Genomic DNA, 26,996 nt, shown 5'->3' with positions numbered 1-26,996 from the left:
AGAGATGTAACACCTCTTCACATTAAGAAATAGAAGGAGACCTATAGCAAGAACTTAGGGATTCTCACTGTGAAAAGACTCCTGCTCCGTTAGCTGCCACTAACTTACGGCCTCAAGCAAGTTATTTGGTCACCCAGTTTGTTTCCTTTTCTTGTAATGGAAACAATGCTCCTTTCTTACTGGGCTAATGGGAGAATTAAATAAGTATACAATAACATGTATTAATGATAATATATGCTATGCATAATATATGATAAATCAAAATATATATTATGTATGTCTATACGTGTATAAATTATATAATTATGCATTATATATTTCCAGCAGTCTTGCTTCATGTCTTGACACTGTTCAATGTGAGCTCGAGGAAACAGAAAGAGATCCAATCCGTTGGGTCTTGATTAATGGAACCAAGAGCCAACATTACATGGGAGGTTTCACGTGGATAAGAATACCAGTGAAACTATCCGCATCTAGAATCATCAGGTTACAAACAGTGAATAAACTCTCAAATATCACCATGTTAATTTTTCCAGATATTAAAAATATTACTGTAAGGGGAGGGATGGAGTGGGAGGCTGGGGTTAGCAGATGTAAGCTTTTATATACAGGATGGATAAACAACAAGGTCCTACTGTAGAGCACAGGGAACTATATCCAATATCCTGTGATAAGCCGTAACGGAAAAGAATATGAAAAAAAGAATGTATATATAGGTATAACTGAATCACTTTGCTGTATAGCAGTAATTAACACAACATCGTAAATCAACTATACTTCAATAAAAAAATACCTAAAGAAAAAATATTACTGTTAAATGATGGATACCAAAATGTCTTGAACATAGGAAATTATTTTAAATACAAGTGCATCTCCTCCCATTTCATTTACAGTCTCATTAAACAAAGAGGGGAGATTTTTTTTCATTTTGCTTTAATAGAAGCCTGTGGATGAAAAACATCATCTGAAAAATCAACTGAGACAATCAAGGTTTACCATAATAAATGACCAAACAATGTAAGGTTTTAATACAATTAAGAGAACTTGAAATGAAAACATTTGTCAGAGATTATAAGGGACAACTTTGTTCAAACAGTTGTTTCTAATAAGAAACTGCTTTTTTACTAAATAAACTTCATTCTGCCATCTCAGAGAGGGAAGGAATTACTTTTTAAAAATTGGTTTATAGAACTTTATACCCAAGGGGTTAAAATATTTGATTAAAAATGTCTAGAAGTTACTGGGTTCTTAGAATCCCAGTTTGAGGGGAAATTATTTGTACTTCATTCTTACTGCTTTTATAAGACTGGTAAATCCAGCATGATTGCTGGCATTTCTCTCCCAAACTCATCATTCTGGGACACTCCTGTTTCCTGCCACTCCACAAATGTGAAAGATAATAAGCATGTGTTATACACAGGATGTGAAGGTGTGAGAAGGAAAAGATGATAAATGAGAAGACATTACCTTTCGATACTTCACAAAATACGCATTGATGGGCAGCCCGCCATCCTTCCCCGCCCTCCAGACCAGGTTGTACGTATCTGGTGTGTGCGTCTGTGGGGGGCTCAGAATGATGGGGGCATCGGGGACAGAGGTACCACTAGCATTTTTCTCTGATGACGATTCTGTAGCACTGGAATGTTCCTTCAACGGAAATGAGCTCAATAGTCCAGTTTCTGAACCATCACTTTTATCATTCTGAGTGGGATCAGAAGGTGTGACTATTTCTGCTTTTATATTTGTTTCAAAAGGAACTGCAGAGAAACGGAGAAAGAAAAAGAGGAGATTGAAGAAATTCATTATTTCAGGGTCTCTCATACAGTGATCTAACACACTGTCAACACAGTTTGAGCCCTAGAAGTTAAAGTAGGTAACATTTCAATTTATGATTCATGGAAACATCTAATCTCCAGTAGCCATCTCTCATTCATGAAGGAGCAAATTAATTGTCTGAAAAATCAGTTCTATGATGCAGGAGTTTAGTAGCTGAAAGGATGCCATTCTTCCTTGCTCGACACCAGTATTCCCTCTTTTACAACAGCAATTTGCTAGTGTAACCTCAGAAGATTTTAAGTTGGAGAACAACTTTTAACTCTAGTTGGTAAATGAAACACAATGAGTAATGCATTCCCTTGGGAACAAAGTAAAATAAATAGTAAAGAAAAGGTCAAGAGTCAGGCTATTACCTACTGGGTAGCTAGTCTCCAAAGATATCTCAATGTTCACACCCTTGAGCAGTCCCCTCCCACGCTGAATCCGGGCTGCCCTGTGACTCGTTTTAACCGACGCCAGGCCCAAGAGAGGCTGCGCTCTTCCAGGCTTAAGCCTTAAGAAGGCCTGGCACCCCTACTGCAGTGCTGCCACATACAGATAGATGTCCAAGCTAGCCGTGGAGAGCGGTGATGGGGGGGAGGGAGAGGGGGAGGGGGGAGAGGGGGAGGGGGGAGAGAGGGAGAGGCAGGGGATGTGGGTGGGGTCCAGCCCTTACAAAGATGCCACACGTGTGAGTGAAGCCACTTTGACTGTTCCAGTCCCAGGTGCCTCTGATTACAAGGGGCTAAGAGACTCCAAGTAAGGCCTGCAGAACCGCCCAGCTGCATCTAGTTAACCCACAGAATTGTCAGGTAATAAAGGAGCTGTTGTTTTAAGTTGTTCACCTTTGGGGGTAGTTATACAACAACAGATAACTAAATACCTACCCTACACACGTAAGACAAGCCACAGGCAAGAAGAGGGAAGAAATGAAGCAAGACTAGCAAAGATAAAGGACGAATTTACTTGTTTCCAAATGAGCCCTCTTTGTGGATAGAACACAAGGTTGGCTTAAGAAATTGCCAATCTATATCATACTAAGTGAAATAAGTCAGAAAGAGATAAATACCATATGATATCACTTACATGTGGAATCTAAAATACGATGCAAATGAGCTCATCTACGCCACAGAAACGGACTCACAGATATAGAGAACAGACCTGTGGTTGCCAAGGGGGACCGGGGTGGGGGAGGGAAGGATTGGGAGTTTGGGATCAGCAGACGCAAACTAGTATACGTAGGATGGATACACAACAAGGCCCTACTGTATGGCACAGGGAACTACATTCAATATCCTGTGATAAATCATGATGCAAAAGAAGATGAAAAAGAATGTATATGTGTAACCGAATCACTTTGCTGTACAGTGGAAATTAACATAACATTGTAAATTGACTATCCTTCAATAAAATAAATTAAAAAAAAGAATTTGCCAATCTAAAGATAAAACAGGCAGACAGCTTTAATACTTATTACAATGAGCATACAGAATCTATACAGGAAGGTAAAAATAATCTATTTGTGCTGAAAAAAAATAAATTGGTCACCTACACCCAAAATGAATTACAGATCACATATTATGTGCCACGCATTGTGCCAGACACTTAATAACCATCATCCCATTTAATTCTCAAAACAACATTCTTAGGTAGATGGTAATATACCCACTTTACAGATGAAGAAAGTCGGGTTCTGAGAGATTAAGTGACAACAGCTGGCAGGAGAATGTTAGAGGTGCTGCAGTGAAAAAATGAGAGAGCAATTTATGAAAACAAATAAACTGCCAGCACAATAAAACCCGAGGGTTGACAGCCTAGTTCCTCCAAAGCACTATTAATACGGGCAATGAAAAGTCTCCTACTTTTGTGGAGGAAGGGAGCTGAGGAAACAACGGCAGAGTTTCTTTTCCACAATGAAGTCAGATTCCTGGTGAAAGGTGGGAGTGTATCAGGAGAACTACTGCAGTTTCATAGAGAACTGACCAAAAAACAGGACTAACAGTGGAAGGTCGGTTCTCTGGTTCTCTGTTTGTTTAAAAGAGAGAAAAGGTGTCCCAGAAGCATCCTCCATCAAAGAAAACAAGAAGCTAGTGGGAAAATAATATAGAAGAAAACTAATTAAGTTCGCTGAGACAGCTTCCAAATATTGCTCCTGGAACAGTCGTGTTTATCTAGTGAGTCAGAATGTGGGCTGGATGTGAAGGGTGTGGTCGAGAGCCTGTTAATGCAGAGGTGGACTCTAGCAAGTAGAGGCAATTAGCTGTGGCTTAGGGCAGTGGAGAAGGACCTTTTTATCATTAGTGTTTCATGGATCCTCTGGGCAGGTCACCACTGGGAAGTGGTATTTGGCTGTAGAAGAGTTTGAATACCACACGCCTCAGTTTATACAGAGGCATGAGAAAAAATGTTATGCTACAGCCTGTGTCTACTGCAGGAGTATCAAAATTCCACTTGTGTTCAGGCTGCAATGAGACTTTTCCATAACTTTTATCGAAAAGGGGATTCAATTAATTTTCTTCTACTATTCTCAATAACAGAATTTGAGCACTCACAGATACTAGATACAATTCATAAGGCCTTCACAGTACTTTCCAAAGGTTCTTCACATACACCATCTCAATTTATCTTCAAAATGACTCTGTGAAATGGTCAGAAGAGACATCTAGCATTTTTTAAGGTAGAATGTTTTTTTGAATTGGAAAACAGATTGATAAAACTCTGGCTTTCTAAGTACTATAACTATGGTAATGTCTATGAATTAATGACTCTGAGTTGAAACCAGTTCAACAGGGAACGGAACCAGATCTGCCAAAGTTGTTCCCACTGTGACCACTCAAACCAGCAACCCCACCCTAAACTACTTAGGACCCCAGGCCAACTCCCATTATAGTTTTGAAAAGTTACAACTCACTCTACAAATATTTGTACATCCAGGACCTCAAAAACCCAAGGTCTCTGGAAAGAAAAAAAGATGGGGGAGAGAGTCATCTTGCTTACTCCCCACTTCATAGCAAATAAAGTAAAGGCTGCCAGCATGCTAGAATTTAATAATAAGCTCAGATTCCCATGGGAAGAAGTGGGTTGTTACCTGCTGTTCTGCGCTTTAATACACTCAGCTAGACTTCAGTAATTACTATAGAGCATGTAAAAGAAGCAAAGAAGGACCACTCAGGTAGGATGTAGCTCATGGGGTTACTATACACAAAAAAAGGTATTTATCAAGACATAAAATCCTGGGAGTGAGGGGGATCTTAAAGATCTAGAAAGATCTAATCTAAACAAGTTACGTATCTTCTAAGGGCTTCAGATTTCTCATATTTAAAGTGAGGGGCTTCCCTGGTGGCGCAGTGGTTGAGAATCTGCCTGTCCATGCAGGGGACACAGGTTCGAGCCCTGGTCTGGGAGGATCCCACATGCCGCGGAGCAACTAGGCCCGTGAGCCACAACTACTGAGCCTGCGCGTCTGGAGCCTGTGCCCCGCAAAAAGAGAGGCCGCGACAGTGAAAAGCCCGCGCACCGCGATGAAGAGTGGCCCCCGCTTGCCGCAACTAGAGAAAGCCCTCGCACAGAAATGAAGACCCAACACAGCCAAATAAATAAATAAATTAATTAATTAATTAAATAAAATAAAAATAAAGTGAGGCAGTTAGACAACTAGATACTTACCTAGTTCCATCAGCTATGACTGTGATGTCTATGGCTCCCTTTACCCTTTATTTACATAAAATAATCACTTCAGGGACTTCCCTGGGGGTCCAGTGGTTAAGAATCTGCCCTCCAATGCAGGGGACGCAGGTTCGATCCCTGTTCGGAAAACTAAGATCCCACATGGCGCGGGGCAACTGAGGCTGCGCGCCGCACCTGCCGAGCCCATGCGTTCTGGAGCCTGCCCACCACAAATAGAGAGCAGCCCACGTGCGGCAAAGAAGAGCCCGCATGCCACAACGAAAGATCCCGCATGCCGCAACTAAGACCCGACACAGCCAAATAAATAAATACATTTTAAAAAATAAAAAATTTAAAAGAAAATCACTTCAGCCAAATGACACCCAAGCAGTGCCTGCATGACAGCTGTCTTACAGCTAACAATATTGAGCAGAGCCACTCCTATTTTTGCTTAGCAGAACAGATATATAAACACACACACGTACACATACATATACACATCCATATGTGTGTATAAATTTATGCAACACTTAACTACCTTCTTTATTTGAGGATTATTGAGGTCTACTAATATCAGTAACTATTTCTTCTTCCCTAAACACTACCAGAAGGGATAATCATAATTTAATAATAATTAGATAGTAATAATTGTAACCTAATACGTAGTATTTATTGAAGGCATTCTACTTCCAGACATCATTCTAAGCACTTTACAGGTACAGACTCCTTGAATCCTCACACCAGCCCTATGAGTAGGGCACCCTCACCAATGCCCACTGATATAAGATTTGAATGTGGATTAAGTCAAATTTGAATTAATTTGAATAATACTGATATTCTATATACCAGTACTCCAAATTAAGTCATCATCACCCAAGATCAGTAAAATATAAAGAATATTATATTATACACCCTATTAGAACAATAACTTTGAATAAGGTTGAGGCAAATATACAGATGGGTGTTGTTTGACAGTACACGTGACTCAACATTCCCAATAAAAGCCAACTCTTTAGACTGAATACTACCCTTACTAAGGGCCCACCTGAAAATATCTGCAACGATATTATCAGCTTAGAAAACCAAAAGCATTAATTCCCCAAAGAGGTCGTACCTTGGGCTTGCTCCCAAATGAAAGTGTCCTATAGGACAACTACAAGCTTAACAAACCCACCAGAAGTGGAGACCAAAGTTCATCTGGTTCGCATAAGGCCAGATACCAAAAAATGCAATTCTACATTTCACTGTTGTTGGTAAATACATATATATTTAGAGGTTGCTAGACTCATTAAAATCTACTTCAAATCACTTTATCCCCTACTATCAAAGGAAACCATTCACCTGGGAAAAGGTACTAATGACAACTCACCAACAGTGAGGACAGCTTCCGACTGTGCAGTGCCGTGTGCGTTTGCAGCTTCGCAGGTGTACTTCCCAGCGTGTTCCCGAGTAACAGCCTGAATATATAGAGAGCTTGAGCCAGCCTGGGACATGATGAAGTACACAGGCTCCAGGTCAGAACCCCCAGGTCTTGATAAGTGTGGTTTTCGGGATTTAGATCTAAGAACTTGAGACAAATGGCTGGTTATCAATCCATGCCTGTCGTACCAACGAATGGCTGGAACCGGCACCCCGGTGGCATTGCAGGACAAAGTCACGGAGCCTCCAGAGGCCACCTCTGCACTTGCTGGTGCTGTAATTATAACAGGCTTGAGTCCACTGTCTGTTAAAAAAAAAAGTAATTCACACAAATTAAGAACATTATAGTATCTACAATGCAAAATAATTTCTTCCTATTACGTAAATGTTGTGTCGTGCGCAAGTAGCTGTCTTAGAAACATCTTTTATATGTGTGTTTCTAAACAGTGTTTTACATGCAGAACAGTGTGGTGAACATGTCCATTCACTGAAGTAACAGTGTTTGCAATGTCATTAGCAAGTAGTAATGATAATAGTAATGATTAGAACAAAGATATCTCCTTCCTTGTTAGTTCGCTTCTCAACTTTCACCAAGTAAAGCAGTCAATAAAAAGTAGAATTTTTCATCGTGTGGGCTCCTAGACATTTCCCACGTAGGTTGCCTGTCCTTCAGAAAGAAAGGAATGTATATAAAGGAATCCATAGAGAGTTTTCCAATTTGCATCCTCTGCATCTGACCACTGTAAATACAGAACATGTGAAGCCAAAACCTCAGACTTTAACATGAAAAAGGTGTAAAGAAGTATAAAACTAAATAATAGTCCTTCAAAAAGATAGTCAATTCCAGGGTGCAAAAATCTGATTACAAAAATCCTGGGAGAAAAACCTGTTCTGAATTACAGTTGACAAACATATTTCTGACCAAATACATGAACAAATTTTTGTTTCTAAACAAGTGGCACCAACTCTTTCCTTTTGGTCCCAGGTATTTTTTTGGGGGTATTTTTAAGTGATCTCACAATGGAATATCGATTACAAATGACATTTTCTCCAGCACATCTTTCTCCTTTTCCAGTCTTACTTCCTGTGTTTGATGAAGTCTATCAACAATGATCAGATTTCTGAATTTTTACTCATCTAAGAAGTGTAAAATGCTTTCATGGGTCGTAACCTGCATTTCCCTCAGTACTAATGAGGTTGACTATCTTTTCACATATTTATCTGCCACTCATTTTTCCTCCTCTGTCAAGTGCATTTTGTCCATTTTTCTATTGGATCCTTTATCCTTTTTGTAGTGGTTCTGAATTCTTTGTAAGTACTAGATACTGCTCTTTTGTTAGTTACATATGTTACTAGTATCTTCTCTCAGTTTATTGCTTTTCTTTTCATTTTTAATGGTATCTTTAAATAATAAGGATGCTTTAATTTTAATGTAGTCATACCAATCTTTTCTTAAAAATTAGCCTAAAATGTCTTGTTGAAAAGTTTTACCCATATCATATAGATATTCTTCTATATTTTCTTCAAAAACTTTGCCATTTTGCCTTTCATATACAGGTCTTTAATCCACTGGAAATTTGTCTTTGTGTACAGTGTGAGTTAGAGATTTAATTTCTTCTTCTCCATTTTGATAACCAATTATCCTACATCAAATCTTGAAATGGATATCCTCCCCTTGGTGATCTGCAATGCCACCTAAGTCAAATCCTTAGTGCAAATCCTTTTTGGTGGTCTCTGTCTTGTTCCAAGAGTCTATTTGTCTGTTCCTGCACCAATAATACAACACTGTCTTAATTACTATAGATTTTTGTGTATGTTCTAATATCTGGTAAAGCAAGGTCCCCACTTTCTTGTTCTCCTTCTTTCAGAGTGTCTTTTAAATTACGTCTGTTGCTAGTTGTAATGGTTAATTTTATGTGTCAGCTTGACTGCGCTAAGGGATGCCCAGATAACTAGCTGTGTTTGTGAGCATGTTTCCAGAAGAAATTAGCATCTGAATTGGTAAAGTGAGTATAGCAGATGGCCCTCCCCAATGTGGGTGGGCACCACGCAATCCGTTGAGGGCCTCAGTAGAACAAAAATGCAGAGGAAGGGCGAATTCTCTCTATGAGCTGAGCCATCCTTCTTCTGCCCTAGGACACTGGACATCAGTGCTCCTGGACCTCTGGCTTTTGGACTTAGGTTGAGACTTATACCGTCACTCCTCCTCCCACAGCTCAATTGCATCATTGGCTTCCCTCCTTCTCCAGTATGTAGATGGCAGACTTGTCCTCCATAACTGTGAGAGCCAGTTTCCATAATAAATCTCCTCCTATGTGTATGTTATATATCCTCTTGTGTTTTGTTTCTCTAGAGAAACCTGGCTAATACACTCGTACATAGAAAGGCAACATTCTTGTTTATTGGTATTTATCCAGCCACCTTGCTAAAAGTTTTATTATTTCTAACAATTTGCCATCAAACTATTGAGGATTCTCTATATTGACAACCATAGCAGCTGTGAATGAATAACGATTGAGTTTTCTTTCTCTCTTATCCTTACATCTTTCATTTCTTTTTCTTGTCATTCTGTACTGATTAGAATCTCCGCTATGATGACAACTAAAAGAGATTTTAAAGGGAATGCTTAAACATTTCGCCATTAAAAGTAATGTTTCCGGTGAGTTTTCGTTAGATACTCTTTATCAAGTTAAGAAAGTTCCTTCTATTTCTGTTTTCCTAAGAGTGTCTATCATGGATACTGAATTATGTCAGATGTTTTTTTGCTTCTATGGAGATAATCATGTTGTTTTTCTCCTTTATTCATTAAATAGGATGAATAATACTTTAAATTTTCTGATTGATTACTGGGATAACTCCTTAGTTAAACTTTATCTTTACTGATCCTATTTTATCTTCATTTTCTATTTAATTGATTTCTGCCCATATCTTTATTATCTCCTTTCTTCTGTATTCTTTAAATCTATTCTGTTATTTTACTTAGTTCACTAATTTTCAGTTTTACTAGCTTTCTTTTATAAGCATTTAAGGCTATAAATTCTATGTTCCTTTTTCCTATATCCCACACAATTTGACACTCATTATCATTGAAAGAATTTTAAATTTCCATTATGATTTTTTTGACCCAGCTATTGAGACCTATAATTCTAAGTTTCCAAATACATGCCATTTAAAAATTATTTTTTATTATTAACATCTAAATTAATTGCACCAAGTTCAGAGAATTGGTCTCTATCATCCTGATTCTTTGAAATTTGAAATATTTATAACTCTCAGACAAAAGATTAATTTCCCTAATATATAAAGAACTCCTATAAATAAGAAAAAAGACCAACAACCTAATTTAAAATGGGCAAAAGACAATGAACAGTCAATACACAGGAAAGCAAATTCAAATGGCTCATAAACACATGATGAGATGCCCAACTTCATTTATAATAATAAAAAATATATAGATCAAAAGATACTTTTTTTTAAACCTATCAGATTGGCAAAGATTAAACAGAAATTTTGACAACACCATGCCTTGGTGAGGATATGTGGAAACATTGCTCATGGGAGTGTAAACTAGTAACTATTTTGGAGAGCAATGATATCTATCAAAATTACCAAGGCAGATATGCTTTTATTCAGCAAGTTCATTTCTAAGAATTTATGTTAGAGATATTCACACATGTGCAAAATAATCTATGTAGAAGGACATTCATTGTAGACTTCTTGTAATAGTGAAGGATTAGAAACAGCCATCAATGAGGTACTAGTCAAATCATCACAACTATACAATGGAAGACTAAGCAGCCATTTTTAAAAAGAAATGAAAATAGTCTTTAATGTACCATATGAGAAGATGTCCAAGATATATGTGAAGTGAAAAGTTCAAGGTAATTTTTAAGGTAAAATTCAAGGAAAAATTTTTAAGGAAAAATTCAAGGTAATTTATATGAATGCTACCACCATTTATGTTAAAAAAAAAAAAACAGACGTTATTACATGCACACAAGCTCACATGTTATATGTAATTGATTATATACATGCATACAAGGATATTCAAGAAAATGATAAAACTAGTTAGTTCTAAAGAGAAATCTGGCTGGCTGGGGAACATGAGTGAGACTTTTACCATGTGCTTTTCAAAATTATGCCTTTTCAAAACTATGTAGTATCTGTTGAAAAAATATTATAAAAAATTTTTTTAAATGAGCGTGATTAAATAAGGTTGCTTCTTCATGGAAATGCCTACTTGCAACTAGAAAGGAACATGGAAAATGAACACTGCTCTGTTATGGTGATAGGATTATTTCCTTTTTTGTAAAAATGATTTAATTTTTAACCAGAACAAAACCCCGTCTATAAAGTAAAATCTCCTATGATTACATGACCTAAAAGCCTACCGTTTTCAATTTCCAGTCTCCCAGTAGACTGCATAAATCCAATCCCATTATCTGCTACACACTGATACAGCCCAGAATCTTCCATGGTAACACCCCTGATTTTCAATCCATTTCCCACAGTTAGATGTCGTGGGGAACGACGAATGGGCTGTGCGTTGTGAAACCAGGTACGGTTGGGGGTTGGGTTCCCATGAACTTCACACGTGAATTGTACAGTGGCACCCAGAGACACTGTCTGATCCTGCAGTCCTTTAGAAATGGAAGCATGTTCTAAAAATAAAACAAATAAGAACTAATGAGAACCTACTATATAGCACAGGGAACTCTACTCAGTATTCTATAATGACCTATATGCGAATAGAATCTAAAAAAGAGTGGATTATATGTATATGTATAATTGATTCACTTTGCTGTACAGCAGAAACTAACACAATATTGTAAATCAACTATACTCCAGTAAAAAATTAATAAAAAATAAAATAAATTAAAAAATATAAATTAAAGTCTAGCCCTCAAGATGTACTTTTTAAATTATCACATGAGTCATACAAACTCTCCTCTCTATTAATAACTAGTTGAAACCGAATTGTATTATTTCCTCACATACTCCCATCCACCATGGTCATCAAGAAAAAATTAGAAATATATTTACTTTCCTCCAATAGTATAAACCATATGTTACTAAAACATTATAGCCTCTTTTTATAGATCTCTCCTCCCACTTAACCACCCCCCGCCAACCCAACAAATGCACACACACATACATACATGCAGAGTTTCTAATCTTTGGCTTCTCTGAGTGTTTGTTCCAGGTGATCTGTTTGAAATAAAGTAATCATTTCCCTGGATTTCACACTACACAAAAGCCAAAACAGAAGAATGCTTATTTGGAAGTTAAATTCTTTTTATGCTCAATTCTGCTTTGAGGTTACATGTATTCTGGGCAAAAATTTTCCTTTAGTATCCATCGAGTCACTTTTTACCTGGACAGAGTATATCATGTATCGGCATTTGTAACATATGCCCAAATTAAATGATTATGCATATTAATCTAGTCCTAATTATCATTAAATTTTAAAGCCCACTTGCCATACACTTATATTAATTCCAGTGTAACCTATGTCAGGCCACTGTTGCACATAAACAGGTGCAGAAGGTTTACAAAAACTATATTTACTATGAAAACTTTTTTTTTCAGGTTTTCATGAAAATCTGTTTTGATAAAGGAAAACATTTTTGCTGCTACACATGACAGTGAGATAGGTAGCTGGAAGAAAGGAATAGCTTTGAGATAAACAGTATATATAGAAATATGCGTGAAAATAACACAAATTTTATGAGCCAGCTATAGTGAAAGCATTCCAAAAGGGAAAATAAAATGAAATGATTTCTTTTTGAGATGACATTTTCTAGTCAGTACTCTGTCTTAGTTACAATTACTGGACACTACACACTGATACAGCTCGGAATCTTCCATCCTTTTGAATTCCAGTCTCTTTCCTTCATGTCATCGAGAAGGAAGAACCAGCTCTGTAAATAAGTCCCCTGCGTATGAACCAGTTCCATTCCGAGAGTGCGTTCATAAGTTCAATTTGCTCCTAAGTCCAACAAAGTTAGCCTAGGAACCCTACTAACAATCGGCTATATAGAACAGAACAAGCTACATCACCACTGCTTTTACACTTGCTTCAGGACATCCTGGGCTTGAAATAAAGACACTGTACTATGGTACTCTATACAGTACTGTACAGTACACAAAAGCACAGCCACTTGTAGAGGATGCACACACGTGACAATGTACACCAGACACGTGAACTAACTTACGTGATTGGACATGCGAACGCACGTTCGCATCTTTGAAAGTTTGCAACTTGAAGGTTCGTATGTAGGGGACTTACTGTATTGTGTAACCAGGCTGGGGGTGAGGTTCCCAAGAACATCCCAGGTGAAACGCTCTGTGCCACCCAGAAACACTGCCCAACTCATCAGTCCTTTAGAGAAATGAAGCTCATTTTGGTACTGGGGTAGCTATTTCTAGGTAGTCTCTATTCCATTTACGGTTCACAAATACATCTTCTACTCAAACATCAGTTAGACCAGAAAAATAGCCTGACTTGAAAAAACACTTAACAAGTAACATCTTACCAAGTACATTCACCACGTAAGTCACGTGTTTGGTGTCTCCAGACTTGTTTCCCACCACACAGGAGTAGTTGCCAGAGTCCGCCGGATCAATGCTGTCCGTGGCAAGATGCGAATGCAACCTTCTCCACTTGCTTCCCGGCACAGCGTCCTCACCGTCCTTCAGCCAGCGCACGTGAGAAGCTGGGATCCCACTTACCACACACTCCAGGGTCACAGGGCTACGAGAGAGAACAGCTAACGCCTGTGAAAGGGTGGGGTGAAGAATGTGAAAGTCATCTGAAGAAGGGCCTGGAGAAGGAAGGGAAAATAAAAAATCATTATCCTTATGTATTCACATCCACCCTCTTCCTTAGCAAAGCTGTGAGTTTCCCCATCTTCCCATTTATTCTTCTTTACACTATGAGGTCCTGTTTGGTAACTAAATCATTTTCAGTTGAGAATTAAATTTAAAAGACTTGATGACCCTTTAGAGCTACTTCTGAATTAGCAGTTTGGAAATGCTGAATTTCTCAACAAGTATGTGGACTGTTACTTAACTATGCTTTGACTATTGGTGCTACTACAACTCGACCACCCTAAGCTAAACATCAGCTATGACTTGTTGTATCTCGAAGAGAACAGGTAAATATTTTTTCATAATTCACAGTTAGCTACCAATTTGATTACCACTGATATAAAGTGGTATTTGCTCACTAATTTCTTTTTATTTGAGCAAAGGGCAAAGTTCTCCACATGAATTCTATCCTGTCATCTTGACCAAAATTCTCTTCTAAAAAGTCATTATATTTTTAAAACATATACAGTACTATGCTATAATGCATTTATGCATGTAAAGACTTTCTCACGATAAACAAACAGGATCTGAAAGAAAAATGAACTCCCACTTCCCAACTTTTTATGAGAAATGCTTCTGAGGACTCTTCCCAGTGACCACGATTCCCCCAAATACTTACGACTCACAAGGAGCTTTTGGCCAATGGATTCAACTTTTAATTCGTGTGTGACAGGATTAAAAGCTGCACATTTATATGATCCCTTGTCCTCTAAGGATACATTCAAAATCTGAAGATTCCCTGATGGAAGGATTAAGTAATTCTCTGAGGAAGGAAGGGAATGCAGTTAGGCCTCTCTCTTTATGAAGGACACAAGTTACAACTAACAAAGGTTGATAGTTATGCTTTAAATGTAGACGTGACATGAGCAGCAAATAAGCAATCAGGGAAAATTCATTAAATGAAGGAAAAGGAAAGTCAAGGCAGAACAAAAAAAGTCAACAGCACTACAGTAACAAAATCAAACCCATCAGAGCCCCAAGACAACAGATCACTCACTGAGAACACCACAGCACAAGAAACATATTTAGACAAAGATACAATGACCACAGCTGCCACTCTGGGCAAACCCCTGCCTGCAGCACTGACCACTCAGTAGTCATTCACGTCTTCATTCATTTCTTCTCAACAATATGCACTGAGAGCCTATTTTCTGCCAACAATGGCCTGTGCACAAGTGATACAAGAATGAAGCAAGCAGAGGAAGCAAGCCCTGCACTCATGCTGCCAATGCTCCAATGCAGGGACAAGGTGGCAGAGAAAGGGACAAATGACAAGCAAGCAAACAGTAATACATAAAACACAGTGCTACAGAAAATGAAGCTGAATAAAGTGGACAGAGCGACAGAGCATATTATTTTAGACAGTGCCATGAGGGCGATCTTCTCAAAGGAAGTGATATCTGAGTAGATTCCTGAATGAGTTGAAGGAGTGAGCCTTGGGGGTGCGGGGTTGTAATCATTTCTATACTGTCTTCTATACTATGTTCTATTTCATACTGTAACCATTTGTCTAAACTACTCCACTTGACTCCCAATAGTACAGACAATATATCTTATGTATTTTTGTGTCTACAGCTCCTAGCACACAGAGCTTAATGGTAGTTGGTTAATCACATTTGTTCTCTGGGTGCCATTGGCTTGTCATAAGAGGTCTCACCTGTGGAATGTTTCAGCCACTTTCCCCGGATTTTATAGCGCACCTCAGCTTTGGGGTTACTATCTGGTACCTTGCAGCCAATGAAACCAGTACTTTTTTCTTCTGCTGTAATAACATGCTTTGTTGATGAACCAAAATCACCAAGAACTAAAAGAAATAAGTAAATAAGTAGATAGATAAATAAATAAATAAATGTAAATTTGAACTCTCTTTCCCAAAGGAAATTTTAAAACTAGAAACAACATCTGCACCATGGCCATTTGTGGCAGCTAATCCCAGTTCCCAAAGTAGCAGGATCTTTTTATCTTAGAAAGCAGTTGGGGTAGAGGTGCACAGTTGAGAGCTGGGGCTTAGTCATGGCACCCTTTTCCAGAAGACAATGCTTCCAGGAGACTACAAGACAAGCAAACTGTTCTTAAAACATTAGGGAGAACTATGAAGCCTAATTGTTACCATTCTGTCAAGATAAAGCCTTCTTAATCCAGTTTCTCATCAAAACTCACTTTCCCTATGCGTCCTTATTCTGTTTGTAGCTACTCACATGGCAATAAAAGGGTTTCCAAGAATGAACCGAGGATATCAAAAAAAAAAAAAAAAAAGCAGTGTATCGTTTGAATTACCTGAATATTCTAACTAGGTCTCAATTTCTCTCGGTTTAAGTTGACTACAGCTGGAGGCTGCATGGAAGGGCTCTTTATTATTGCCAGTGCTGAAAGCACTCTGCAGCCCCTAGGAATTCAGCCCTCCGGTGTGTGGCTTGGGGCTGTCCATGGGTCACAGCTCTACCAAAACATTTACTCTTCTCAGTTATGACAAACTCACTACTCCTGGGGAATCCAGATTTGTTCTGTAAATAGGGGTGCCCTCACAAAGACGTTTTCCATTACTGGAAGCCATCACCGTTTGAAAGGCAGATGGCTCAAACTTACTAAGAAAACCACACATTCCAGATTTTTCCATAAGTTCAATACTCAACATTCCTTTCTTTTACAGTTATTTTTCTACCCCGCTTCTTTAGCCTGGTTTCAATTAAATTAATGAAAATCACTCTGTAATCAAGGCAAATAAAACAATTAGATGTGAAAAAAAGATAAAGGACTGCATGAAATAACTGTCAAAGCAGACAACAGCTTTTTCTGTTGTTGATATTAAGGACTTTTAAATACTCACAAAGAAATGCAGATTCACGTTAGAAAACTGTCCTAACGCTGCACAAAATAATTTCCATATCCCTTGTTACAAAGGAAGACACTAAGCAAGGCTCAAGTATCGTCCCCTAGGTTAAACACACAGCAAGCGTCAAGGCTGGGATGAGAACTCATACGTGTCTTACTCCAAAGCCCATGCTCCTCCCACTACTCAAAAAAATGCAAGTATTAACAGTAATTTCAGGAAAAAAGCATGTATAACAGGGACAAAGTCAGACTCACCTGCAGTGGATACGGTTGCAGGACCACTCACAATGGCGCCAATGCTATTGTTGGCAATGCACTGGTAATAACCCGAAAGGGAGGGGTTAAGAGAAAGGATAGTCAACCTCCCCTGATGAACCTTGATCTGTTCCACATTTCTGTCCAATCTTTTTCCATTATGCAACCATGAGATACGAGCAGTCACAGGTTTAGCAGAACAATGCAGTACTACAGGTCCACCAAGTTTCTGGACTGCAGACAATGGCTCAGAAATAAAATAAGGTGCCAAGTCTACAAGGGAACAGTCCCCGTGTGCAAAGGGGTGGGGGAAGTGGGAGAGAAGAGGAGATAAGGGAGAGAGAAAGAAGAGCATGTTTAATACACTTCATCTGAATCTACACAACGAAAGGCAATCCCTTACTTTATCTATACGTTATGGTCCTTAGAGCTTGTAAGAGTTCTAGGAACATTCTTATATTTTGGAAGAAGTAAGGCAACATACCAATGTAGAACTTAACAATTAGGGCAGCACAGATGAGAATCCTTATGATATAAATAAAACAAAATACTAATTCTATAAATGAGAAATGGTAAACTGCTCTTTTAATGAAGTAGCTTTTTAAAAATGGAAGTTAAGAATCTGAAAAAGAGAAGATGACTTTCAAAATAAAAAGAATTCTCTTCCATATTACCAACAGGATTTGACTTTAAGAGCAAATTATTTTCTCAAAATAATTTGACTACTTCCCTTTAATATAAATAATGTTCAGCTTTTAAGAACGCAGAAGTAGAAAGTTAGGAAGCCACGCTGAAATACAAAGTCTATCCTTTTGGGGACACGAGGATAAACGGGGTATCAATCGTAATATTTTTATTTGGTGTTTGGAATAGTTTCATTTGTTACGTCTATTCCTCCAGTAACTTGGGGGAGAGGGGTTCTTGCGTTCAAGTATCAAAACAGACCCCTCTCCTCCACCCAAAAATGAGGGCGGGGGACAGGAATACTATTAATCTGGTGTAATAAAATACTTAAAAGAAAAAAAATAATAAATTGCTGAATCTACTTTTATAGGATATTTTACCAGAAATAAAGATTAAGGGAAATGCCTTGACTGAGTCTGAGGTTGCTATTTAGCCAAAAAAAAACCAGAAATAAAACCACTAAATCAATTTTCCCTTACTAAGTCGAATATAGTTATACAGTATTTTTAACAAAGATAATAAATAAATATTACTTAATAAATAAACATCACCGTATTTGTATATACTCCTATATAAATCTTCACACATATCTAAAATAAAAAGAAATGCATATGGGCCATGAATTAGCCTCAGGCTTATATATACATTTCATAATAAACACATTTAAGCTTTTTGGTAACCCAGAGTTAGATAATAAATTCGGCAGGGTCATGAGAGACCTGGGATTTGAACCAAGTTCTCTCACTCCAAGTGGAGTACTCTTACATATGGATTCTAAAATTCCTCTTTGGTGGTGTATAGTCAGCATTTTATTCCTATCATAATTTCCAAATTCAGAGATTTGTAACATAACCTCACTGAAAAAAAAGCGTGTTCGGAAAATATTTATTTTCAAGGCAACAAAAGGAATAAATTATAAGGACAATGATGGGAAGGCCTGAGAGTGCCCAGAAGCTCTACTAAGAGATCCTTAAATTGCTTAATGAATCAAAGTTTTCAAATCATTCCACTGGTCAAACAAATCTTAGAAACGTCTTTAGAAACCATTACTATCGTCGAAGCGCTAAAGTCGAAGTTCTTCATAGGATTAAGATGAGGAAAAGCTTCAGGCCCAAACTACCATTCTTCTCCTCTTACCTGGACGCACGGAAGAGCACAGAATCGGGAGAGTAACATACAGCAGTGTCTGTAAGGGTCCAGCAACTGGATGCATAGCGCCAGATTACAGAAGCGGGCAGGACAGACTTCCAGAGCAAACTCCAGGCCTTGGCTTACTAAAAGACATCAAAAAAAAAAAAAAAAAGGAAGAAATTCTAAAGTACAAAAACAGCTGAAATTTTTTATCTGAATAGCCAGAGTTACGAACACGGTGTCTGCCCTCTATTTTGAAAGCTCTATATAGAGTGCGTCAAATACAAGGCATTTAATGATCCACATCTTCCCATTTCACAAGCTAATCTCTAGACGTTAAATTAAAGTTAGAAATTCTGCTCATTCTTCCAAGATACTAAGACACTTATTTTACACAGAACCAATCGTTCCAAATGAATACGTAACGGCCTTTAGCGCCTTTCTCTTTGTACATCTCACAACCATCTAAGACTCAACACAACTAAAATGCATTCCTCCTCTATGTTCCTTAAAACAGCAACAATAACAAAAACAACAAAATAATAACTAACGTTTATACAGTGCTTGTACGAGCCAGACACCATCTCAGTGCTTTTCATATATTAACTGAACCTTCATGACAACCCTATGAGTTAGGTACTTCTGGTTTTCTTCCCTTTTTTCAGATGGGGGACTCATGGATAGCACAGAGAATACCAAGGGCAGGCCTGTGTGGGGATTGAGCTTGTCTGCAGAAATCCAAAGACCACTGTGGTGAGAGTGGGATGATCCAAGAAAAGAGCACAGAGGAAAGCTGGGCTAGATCCCGCCCAGCTTCAAAAGCCACGCTGAAGATTTTGGCATTTATTCTACGTGCGATGGCAGACCCTTGGAGGACTTAGAGAAGGGAGTGATGGGATCTCATTATGCTTTAAGAAGATCACTGGCTGATGGAGACTAGACTGAAGTGGGGCAGGGATGGAGGAGGGAGACCAAGTGGGAAGTTACGTGATTGCTGGGGAGAGAGATGAGCACGTGGTGGGTTAGTCCAGTGAGTCAGCTGTGGAGGTGGTGAGGAAAATCACCGGATTCAGAACATACTCTAAAGGTTAAACCAACAGAAGCTGCTGAAGGCTTGGATAAAGAGTGTGAGAGAAAGAGCTATATCAAGGACAACTCTTAGTTTTTGGTGTAACAGAATAAGTAAAAGCTCTCTTTCCTGAAATGGGGAAGACTGGAGAGGGGAAAACGGCTGAAGAAGAGGTTGCTCAACAGCTGTGTTTTGGCCGCGGAAAGTCTGAGATCTGTGAGGCATCCGAGTACTAGTAACTAGTCGACAGTTGCATATAGGATTCTGGAGCTGTGGGAAGAAGTCAGAGCTGAAAATGCAGATATTAGACGTACTAAAGCCTTGGCACTAGATGAGCACTAAGGAAAATATGATAGAGGAGGAAAGATACTCCAACCTTTAGACACTGAATAGAGGAGAAAGAATAATGGAGACTAAGAAGAAGTAGCCAAAAAAAAAAATAAGAAGAAATCCAGGGGAGTGTTGCATCCAGGGAGAAAAATGGAAAATATTTCTGGAAGAAGACAGTAATCAACCCATCTCAAACACTGCTGAGAAATAGAGTAAGATAAGATGGCATCAGAAAGCCATGAAGAAGACCACGGGTGATATAGCAAGAATGGTTTCAGTGGAGAAGGGACAAAAGTCTGATCAGTTCAAGATAGGATGGGAAGGGAGGAAATGAAGAAACAGACACAGAAAACTCCTTCAAGGATTTGCTATAAAAGGGCAGCAGAAAAATAGAGAGAATTGCTGGGGACGGATGGATGGCAGCCATGAAAATGTTTGTTTATGTGTTTTTTTAATATAGAGATAATATAACACATTTACAAAGCTAAAAAAGTTTCACACAACCCAGCACTGGTGAGGATGTGGGTAAAAATCACTATAATGTCTCGTTGGTGAAATATAATTGGTAAATTCCTTTTGGAAGGAAAATTATTCATTCATGCAACAAATATTTATTGAGTGTTTATTACATGATGGGTACTATTCTAAGAGCTGGAGATAGAGCACTTAAAATATATACAAGTAAAAATAAGTAACAGACAAAAATGTATACCTTACATTCTGTGGGAGAGATGGACAATAAACAAGATAAATAAATTAGGAATATTCACAAGGTCCATGCCATCCTCCAGATATGGTTCATTCCTTCTCCTCTGTGCTACTTCTACACCTTGGTCACTATCTACCACTGCACTCACTACTGTGCTCTGCATTTTATCTGGTTACATAACTGTGTCCTCTTTGAAGGCAAGAATGATGTCATATTCAACTTTGCAAATTCTAACGCCTAGCAGAAAAGAGGCACTTGATGTTTCTTAAAATGAAAGGAATACCTTAATATAACGTAATTCCCAGAAGTACCTTAGAGAGTAGTATTTAATGAGAACTGTTATCTCTACTGAATTGTGTAACCTAGCTATATTTTTATTCCTTCATTCACTTATTCATTCATATATATGATTTCAAAAATTAGCAAACATAAAGTAAGTGCCTACTGTATGCCAGACACCATGCTAGGCTAGAGATCCAAAGAGTGGTTATTATGTCGACAAATTCTCCCCTACATTCCTGCTTGGCCAGGACACAGAATCTGACTACAGAATACAACAAAATGTAATGCCAGAGTTACATTAATGACATTTTAGAAATGAGAATTCTACGTGTGTGCTCATCTGTGAAAAGAAAGGTTAATTCTAACCATTGGTAAAACTGGGTAGTAATACAAAGTAAGGCACCTTAAGTATGGCTTTGAATAAATCGAATATTTCCCAGGATCTGCTCACTTCTCTACACCAGGTACTCCAAAATCTCCAAGTTGCAAACTCAAGTTTATCTACATCGCGGACTATCAGTTCGAGGCATGCTTTTAAATGTTTCCTTGCTGAACTCTTTTAAAAGTGGGAGAAAATCCTCTGGTACCACCCGCTGGCAGAAGGGGCCAGCTGTGTGAAAACTTTTTTGGTTTATTTGAATTCTTCCCTTGGTTCAAGGGTAAGAACTGACACACCATTGCTAAGCAGTCACAGCAGAGTAAACATTCAAACAACTTGTTAACAGGAGGCACTTTCCTGAGAGGATGAGGACAAGGAAGAGAGTTTCTTCCTTTTGCCAAATCTTTCCTCAACTATTTATTTATTGAAAAGCAGTGAAACAAATTCCAGAGTCAACTTTAACCCCAGCACGTGATCTAGTGAGTTACTTTACAGCTGTCCTTTAAAACATCACAGCTCATTATTGCTACCTAAATATTATCACACAGGAATACGCCTATCTTTCTATTACGTTAACATGCTGTCAGTTGATTTGAGAGGCTGGAAAGAAATTATGACCCTCACAGTCACTGACTAAATATTTGTTGACTTGGTTTATGTTTATCTGTGGCAAGCCTGCTCAGCTTGTTAGAAAATTGTGATATTCAGGACAAGAACCTGGGTTCTGTTGCTCTACGGGTCAGGTGGCTTGAAATTATACTCAACAGCCACCAAGAGCAACCTAGGTCCAACCTCACAAACAAACATCCCTGACCATAAGGAGGGTTAGATGATGTATAAATCAGCGTATATGCATTAGCACAGCTGGAAAATTACTCAATACTATGGCATTTTCAAAAGTACTATATTTGTCGAAAGAGGAAACTTCTTAATAATATTAGTGTTATTGCTACTTGACTAATTAAGTTATTGGAAAACAAAAAATATATTTTAACATATATATATATTTTAACATACATATCTAACATCTATACATAAATATATGTGTATACTATAAATGTATATAAGTATATATAAGTTTTATATATTTATAATTTATATACACATAAATATAAATATGTATCATTTCCCTGCATTGCTCGCAAATGAACAATTTGTTTGGCCAAGTTTATCACAACTGAACAAGGTTCCTGCCATCTTCCCACACACAGATCAGTGGCCTTAACACGTATGTCATCTTTCTTACCTACAAAAATTTACCTTGGCAAGGGAGAAAACAGCCCTAATTTCCTCTGCATAGAAACTGTTATCCCATCCTCCTTTTCTGATCTGGAAACAGTGGCCAGCAGAGAAAAGGTCCACAGTAAGAGGACACCAGCCCACCCCATCACACGTCACTTGCCAAGGCTGTCTGACCTCTGTTCTAGCATACATACCATTCAAATATTCTCATGCAAAAATTAAAAACAGAATTCAGATTTAAATCATATCAGATAGAACAGAATTCTGATTTAAATTACATTGCCATTTTTCAGACTGCAGTGTTTTTCTCATTTAGAATTTTGTTTTAAGCATCCAATGTGGTTAACATAACGCCAGGTGATATTTTAAACAAAATATTCAAGGTTTTCTTTCACATATTCTACAGTGAATATGCTATTTTATCAGGTAGAAAATTGTTAACAGAAAGTTTCTACAAATACTCAATGACAAAGAAAATTACACATTTAGCATAAAAATGTGGAATGTGGGCTTCCCTGGTGGCGCAGTGGTTGAGAATCTGCCTGCCAATGCAGGGGACACGGGTTCGAGCCCTGGTCTGGGAAGATCCCACATGCCACAGAGCAACTAAGCCCGTGAGCCACAGTTACTGAGCCTGCGCGTCTGGAGCCTGTGCTCCGCAACAAGAGAGGCCGCGATAGTGAGAGGCCCACGCACCGCGATGAAGAGTGGCCCCTGCTTGCCACAACTAGAGAAAGCCCTCGCACAGAAACGAAGACCCAACACAGCCATAAATAAATTAATTAATTAATTTTAAAAAAAAAGGTGGAATGAATGTACAAAAAAAAGGAAAGCATGACAATTCTATCACCTAAAGACAACACATCAATATCTCAATGCATTTTCAACTAATCCTTTTCATATTGTGTATATTTACATAACTGAAGATCATTATATGGAATATAGTTTTAAATCCTGCTTTATTCATTTATCATGATCATGTTTATTAAATTTATTTAAATTATTAAATTATTAAAATTATTCATAAACGTCATTTGTAACAGCTATAGATACTTATTGAATGAATGTATCAGCACTTAATTTGCTTAGCCATTCCCTATTGGTTAGGGTCCATTGTTTTATACGTGTGCATATGTATATTTTTTGTTTTGTGGGGTTTTTTCGCTATTACAAATAATACTGCTGTGGGTATCTTTGTCCATAAATCTTTAACTACTCTTCTAAGTATGTCTTTAGAACTGACTTTTAAAGTGGAATTATTGGGCCAAGGAGTAAAAACATTTTTAAGACTCTAAATATATAGATGGTTGAGGTTGTTGTCCAAAAAGATGGCAACAAGGCACAATCCCCTCCCCATCAACCGCCACCAGCACAGTGGGGGGACCCCTGCTCACCAGCATACTGTTTATATCCTTACACTGAGGTAAGCTAAGTGTGGATATCAAACATGAATTTGAGAAATTAATTAAAATATTTTATAGGGCATAAAGCAACATTCACTGTCTAATATGTTAGGGATTTCTCTAACAGTATTCTAAATTTATATGGAAGTAACTGCAGAAAGAATAACAATAATGGACACTGCAGGCTACACTGATCAAACCTTGTCCATCTCTGAACTTTCAATTACAAAAAACACCATGGACACAAAAATCTCCGCTTTTTACCCAAAATTCACTTCAAGTAAGTTAAGGGGTTGTGTGTTGAGGTTGTTATACTGTGTGATTTTAATTTATAACGTGTATTTGCCTGAAAATAAATTTGTATGCAAGAACTGCTGACAGACGCTTTCTGGCAGTATTTGCTGGCATTCAAAATAGTAAGTTACCATTCATTCCAAACCATTATCCTCTCTTCCTTACTGCTTTCCGTGTCCATTAAGCATATATATACACCCCTACTTTCCTAAACTACTAGAGGTAGTAAAATAACTCAAGGACTTGGACTTTAAATTGGGTTTGATCTTGTCTTACTATTGGACATTGACAAAAGCCTGATCAATTTCCCATGTGAAAAACAGAACCATTAAGGCTTATCCAACTCACTGGTCTCAGGAGGAATTAACATGGTCATGAGGAAGTTCTTCTACCTCCTTCCTATCCTCAGAGGAAGTTAAAGGCCAACATCCATTATTTTCACTGCAGTTCTGAGTGGCTGACTTAAGTGTCTGAGAAGATGCTCAGTGGTCACTTTTCTCCCAAGAACACCTGGTAGTACAGTCTCTTCAGAGTACCAAAAAAAAAAACAAACAAAAAAAATAGAACAGCTAAGTGTAGTATCCCATTCAACCTACAAATCAGGGGATAACTCCTCCATGCGGTAAAAATCTTTTTTTTACCCATTCTCCTCCCCATTCCCCACTCTCATATGGCCCAAATGCTGCTCCTTGAGTCCTGGCCTAAAGACTAGCTGGTATCTCCTGAGTTACAGGGCTTTCTCTAAGCCTTTCCTGCATGCCTACAGAGAAGGCAATTTGTCTTGCATTACAAACTGTCCTTTTAAGCCATCCCAGGCTTAAGAGAATTTCTGTGGGCAAAGGGAAGCTAAAGGTATGCCTCGTCTCAGAATAAGAAAGGAAATAGTTCCCTAACATTTACTTAACTTATTGTTCAGGTTGTGAACTTCATGCTTTTATAACCCCTTTTCAACATGCTGCCAGAATAATCCTTTGGGAAAAGTCCTGAATTTCTAGATTTGATTCCTCTGTTTTTAAAGGAACGCCTTTGCTTTCCTAAGGATGATCAAAGCTGTCTCTCTGAATTATCCCCTCCCTAGACTCCTATATCAGACTTTCTTATAGTTTTCTTTGAGGCTTAGGGAATAACTGGGATTAATTTGTGAACAAAAACTCAGCTTTGGGATCAGTATTGTTCTTCAAAATAGAAAATTCTTTAACTTAGTTTTCGTTTTTAAAGGCATCTTTTTCTTCATGAAATAGTAATTTCCTTCTTAAAAAAAAAGATTGATTCTTACTTTCAAACCCTCTATTTCAAAACATCCTATTTCTCAATTGTTGAGAAAAAAATGAGTTTTCAGAAATAACTAAACAAAAGAAAAAATAAAGCATGTCTACTTGAAATTTTTTTATTAGGTACTGATTAATTCAGCACAATTTCAATTACGGAAGTCCAACACACAATATACTTTTTTTTAACCTATTGAACCACCTTGACCTTAATCACATCCAGCTTTAAATCTCCTCTCAAAGTTTTCTTCATTCTGAATATTTGAATAATTTAGCTAAGAAGCAAACATTTCCTGCACAGATTTCTCAAAGAATCTTACTTTTCCCAAGAAATATTCATCCAGTCAATTAATTCCATACGTAGGGCATCTACTTTGGGCAAGGTCCTGGGAGGGTACAAAAATGAGGAAGATGAGGAAGGCATAATTCCTGAACTAAAGGATACTGCAGCCTAATTAGGAAAAGAGGGCTTGAATTAATTAACTTTGGAATAAAGAAAATGATAGTAAGTAAATGAGACAGTAAAAAGCATTAGAAGAATTCAAAGCAGAGGAATTCATGTTTCATTCAACAAATACTTAGTGCCTGCCTACTACGTGCCAGGCGCTGTGCTATGCTGGAAACTCAGCCAGGGAGAAAACAGGCAGGGTAGCTGCCTTCAGGAGGTTCTGAGTCAGGTGAGGACAGGTGACAACTAAAGAAGCTGTTCAAACACAGCCTCACCTAACAGAATGACTACATGTTTTGCCACAGGGGCTCCTGTGAAGTTATTCCACGTTGCAGACGGCTTCTTTTTATTTGGTATAAACTTTTATATAACTTTTTCAATCAGAAACTAAACAATGGAACTTTGATGTTACAGCTTCGGTCAAAGACACACCCACCAGCGGGGATGCATCATTTCCACAACTGGTGGAACACTTCACCGCTTAGCCTTTATTTTGCCATAAGGTGCTTTTGTGTGCTGTAACTTTAAGTGCCATGTGACTGCAAGATAACTACATGCCTTTAGAAGACTTCCTGTCTCCAAGTCCACTTCCCGACTCCCCACCTCCCCAAGGACTTCCTCACCAGCCCTCCTTCACCAGTCACCACCCTCAAGTCTTCTCTTTCTCCTTTGCTGAGGACAATAAACTCACTGTAATATATTTAGGAACAAACTATTCATTTACTTTCAAAATATTGTTTATTACCTACACAAATTTGTTTTTATTGCTTAGTTGATTTATTTTTCTATCTGTGAAAACAGTGTAGCTCTCTTGGTTTGGGAGGGAACACATGATTTTTTTTCCCACCAAAATCAATGGAAATGGCTTTCGCTAAGAAGCAAGACTTTTCAGTGGAATTC

General features: G+C 38.0%; 1 protein-coding gene across 6 annotated transcripts in view; it reads right to left on the bottom strand.

Moving 5' to 3' along the window:
• CDON (cell adhesion associated, oncogene regulated) overlaps window positions 1-26,996 on the bottom strand; it is a 103,202-nt gene that overhangs the window by 42,558 nt on the left and 33,648 nt on the right. For all 6 annotated transcript variants that reach the window (XM_059930103.1, XM_059930104.1, XM_059930106.1 and 3 more), the window contains 8 exons: window positions 18,679-18,815; window positions 16,858-17,130; window positions 15,428-15,574; window positions 14,390-14,533; window positions 13,437-13,724; window positions 11,292-11,561; window positions 6,851-7,204; window positions 1,468-1,757 (listed from right to left, as the gene is read on the bottom strand). In XM_059930103.1, coding sequence (XP_059786086.1) covers window positions 1,468-1,757; window positions 6,851-7,204; window positions 11,292-11,561; window positions 13,437-13,724; window positions 14,390-14,533; window positions 15,428-15,574; window positions 16,858-17,130; window positions 18,679-18,754 — 1,842 coding nt within the window. In that variant the 5' untranslated portion in view covers window positions 18,755-18,815. The remainder of the gene's footprint in view (window positions 1-1,467; window positions 1,758-6,850; window positions 7,205-11,291; window positions 11,562-13,436; window positions 13,725-14,389; window positions 14,534-15,427; window positions 15,575-16,857; window positions 17,131-18,678; window positions 18,816-26,996) is intronic.

The sequence above is a fragment of the Balaenoptera ricei genome, chromosome 8 (assembly GCF_028023285.1).
Source record: "Balaenoptera ricei isolate mBalRic1 chromosome 8, mBalRic1.hap2, whole genome shotgun sequence".
Classification (NCBI taxonomy): domain Eukaryota; kingdom Metazoa; phylum Chordata; class Mammalia; order Artiodactyla; family Balaenopteridae; genus Balaenoptera; species Balaenoptera ricei.
The sequence above is the reverse complement of the archived record's forward strand: the minus strand, read 5'-3'. Positions and strand labels throughout refer to the sequence as shown.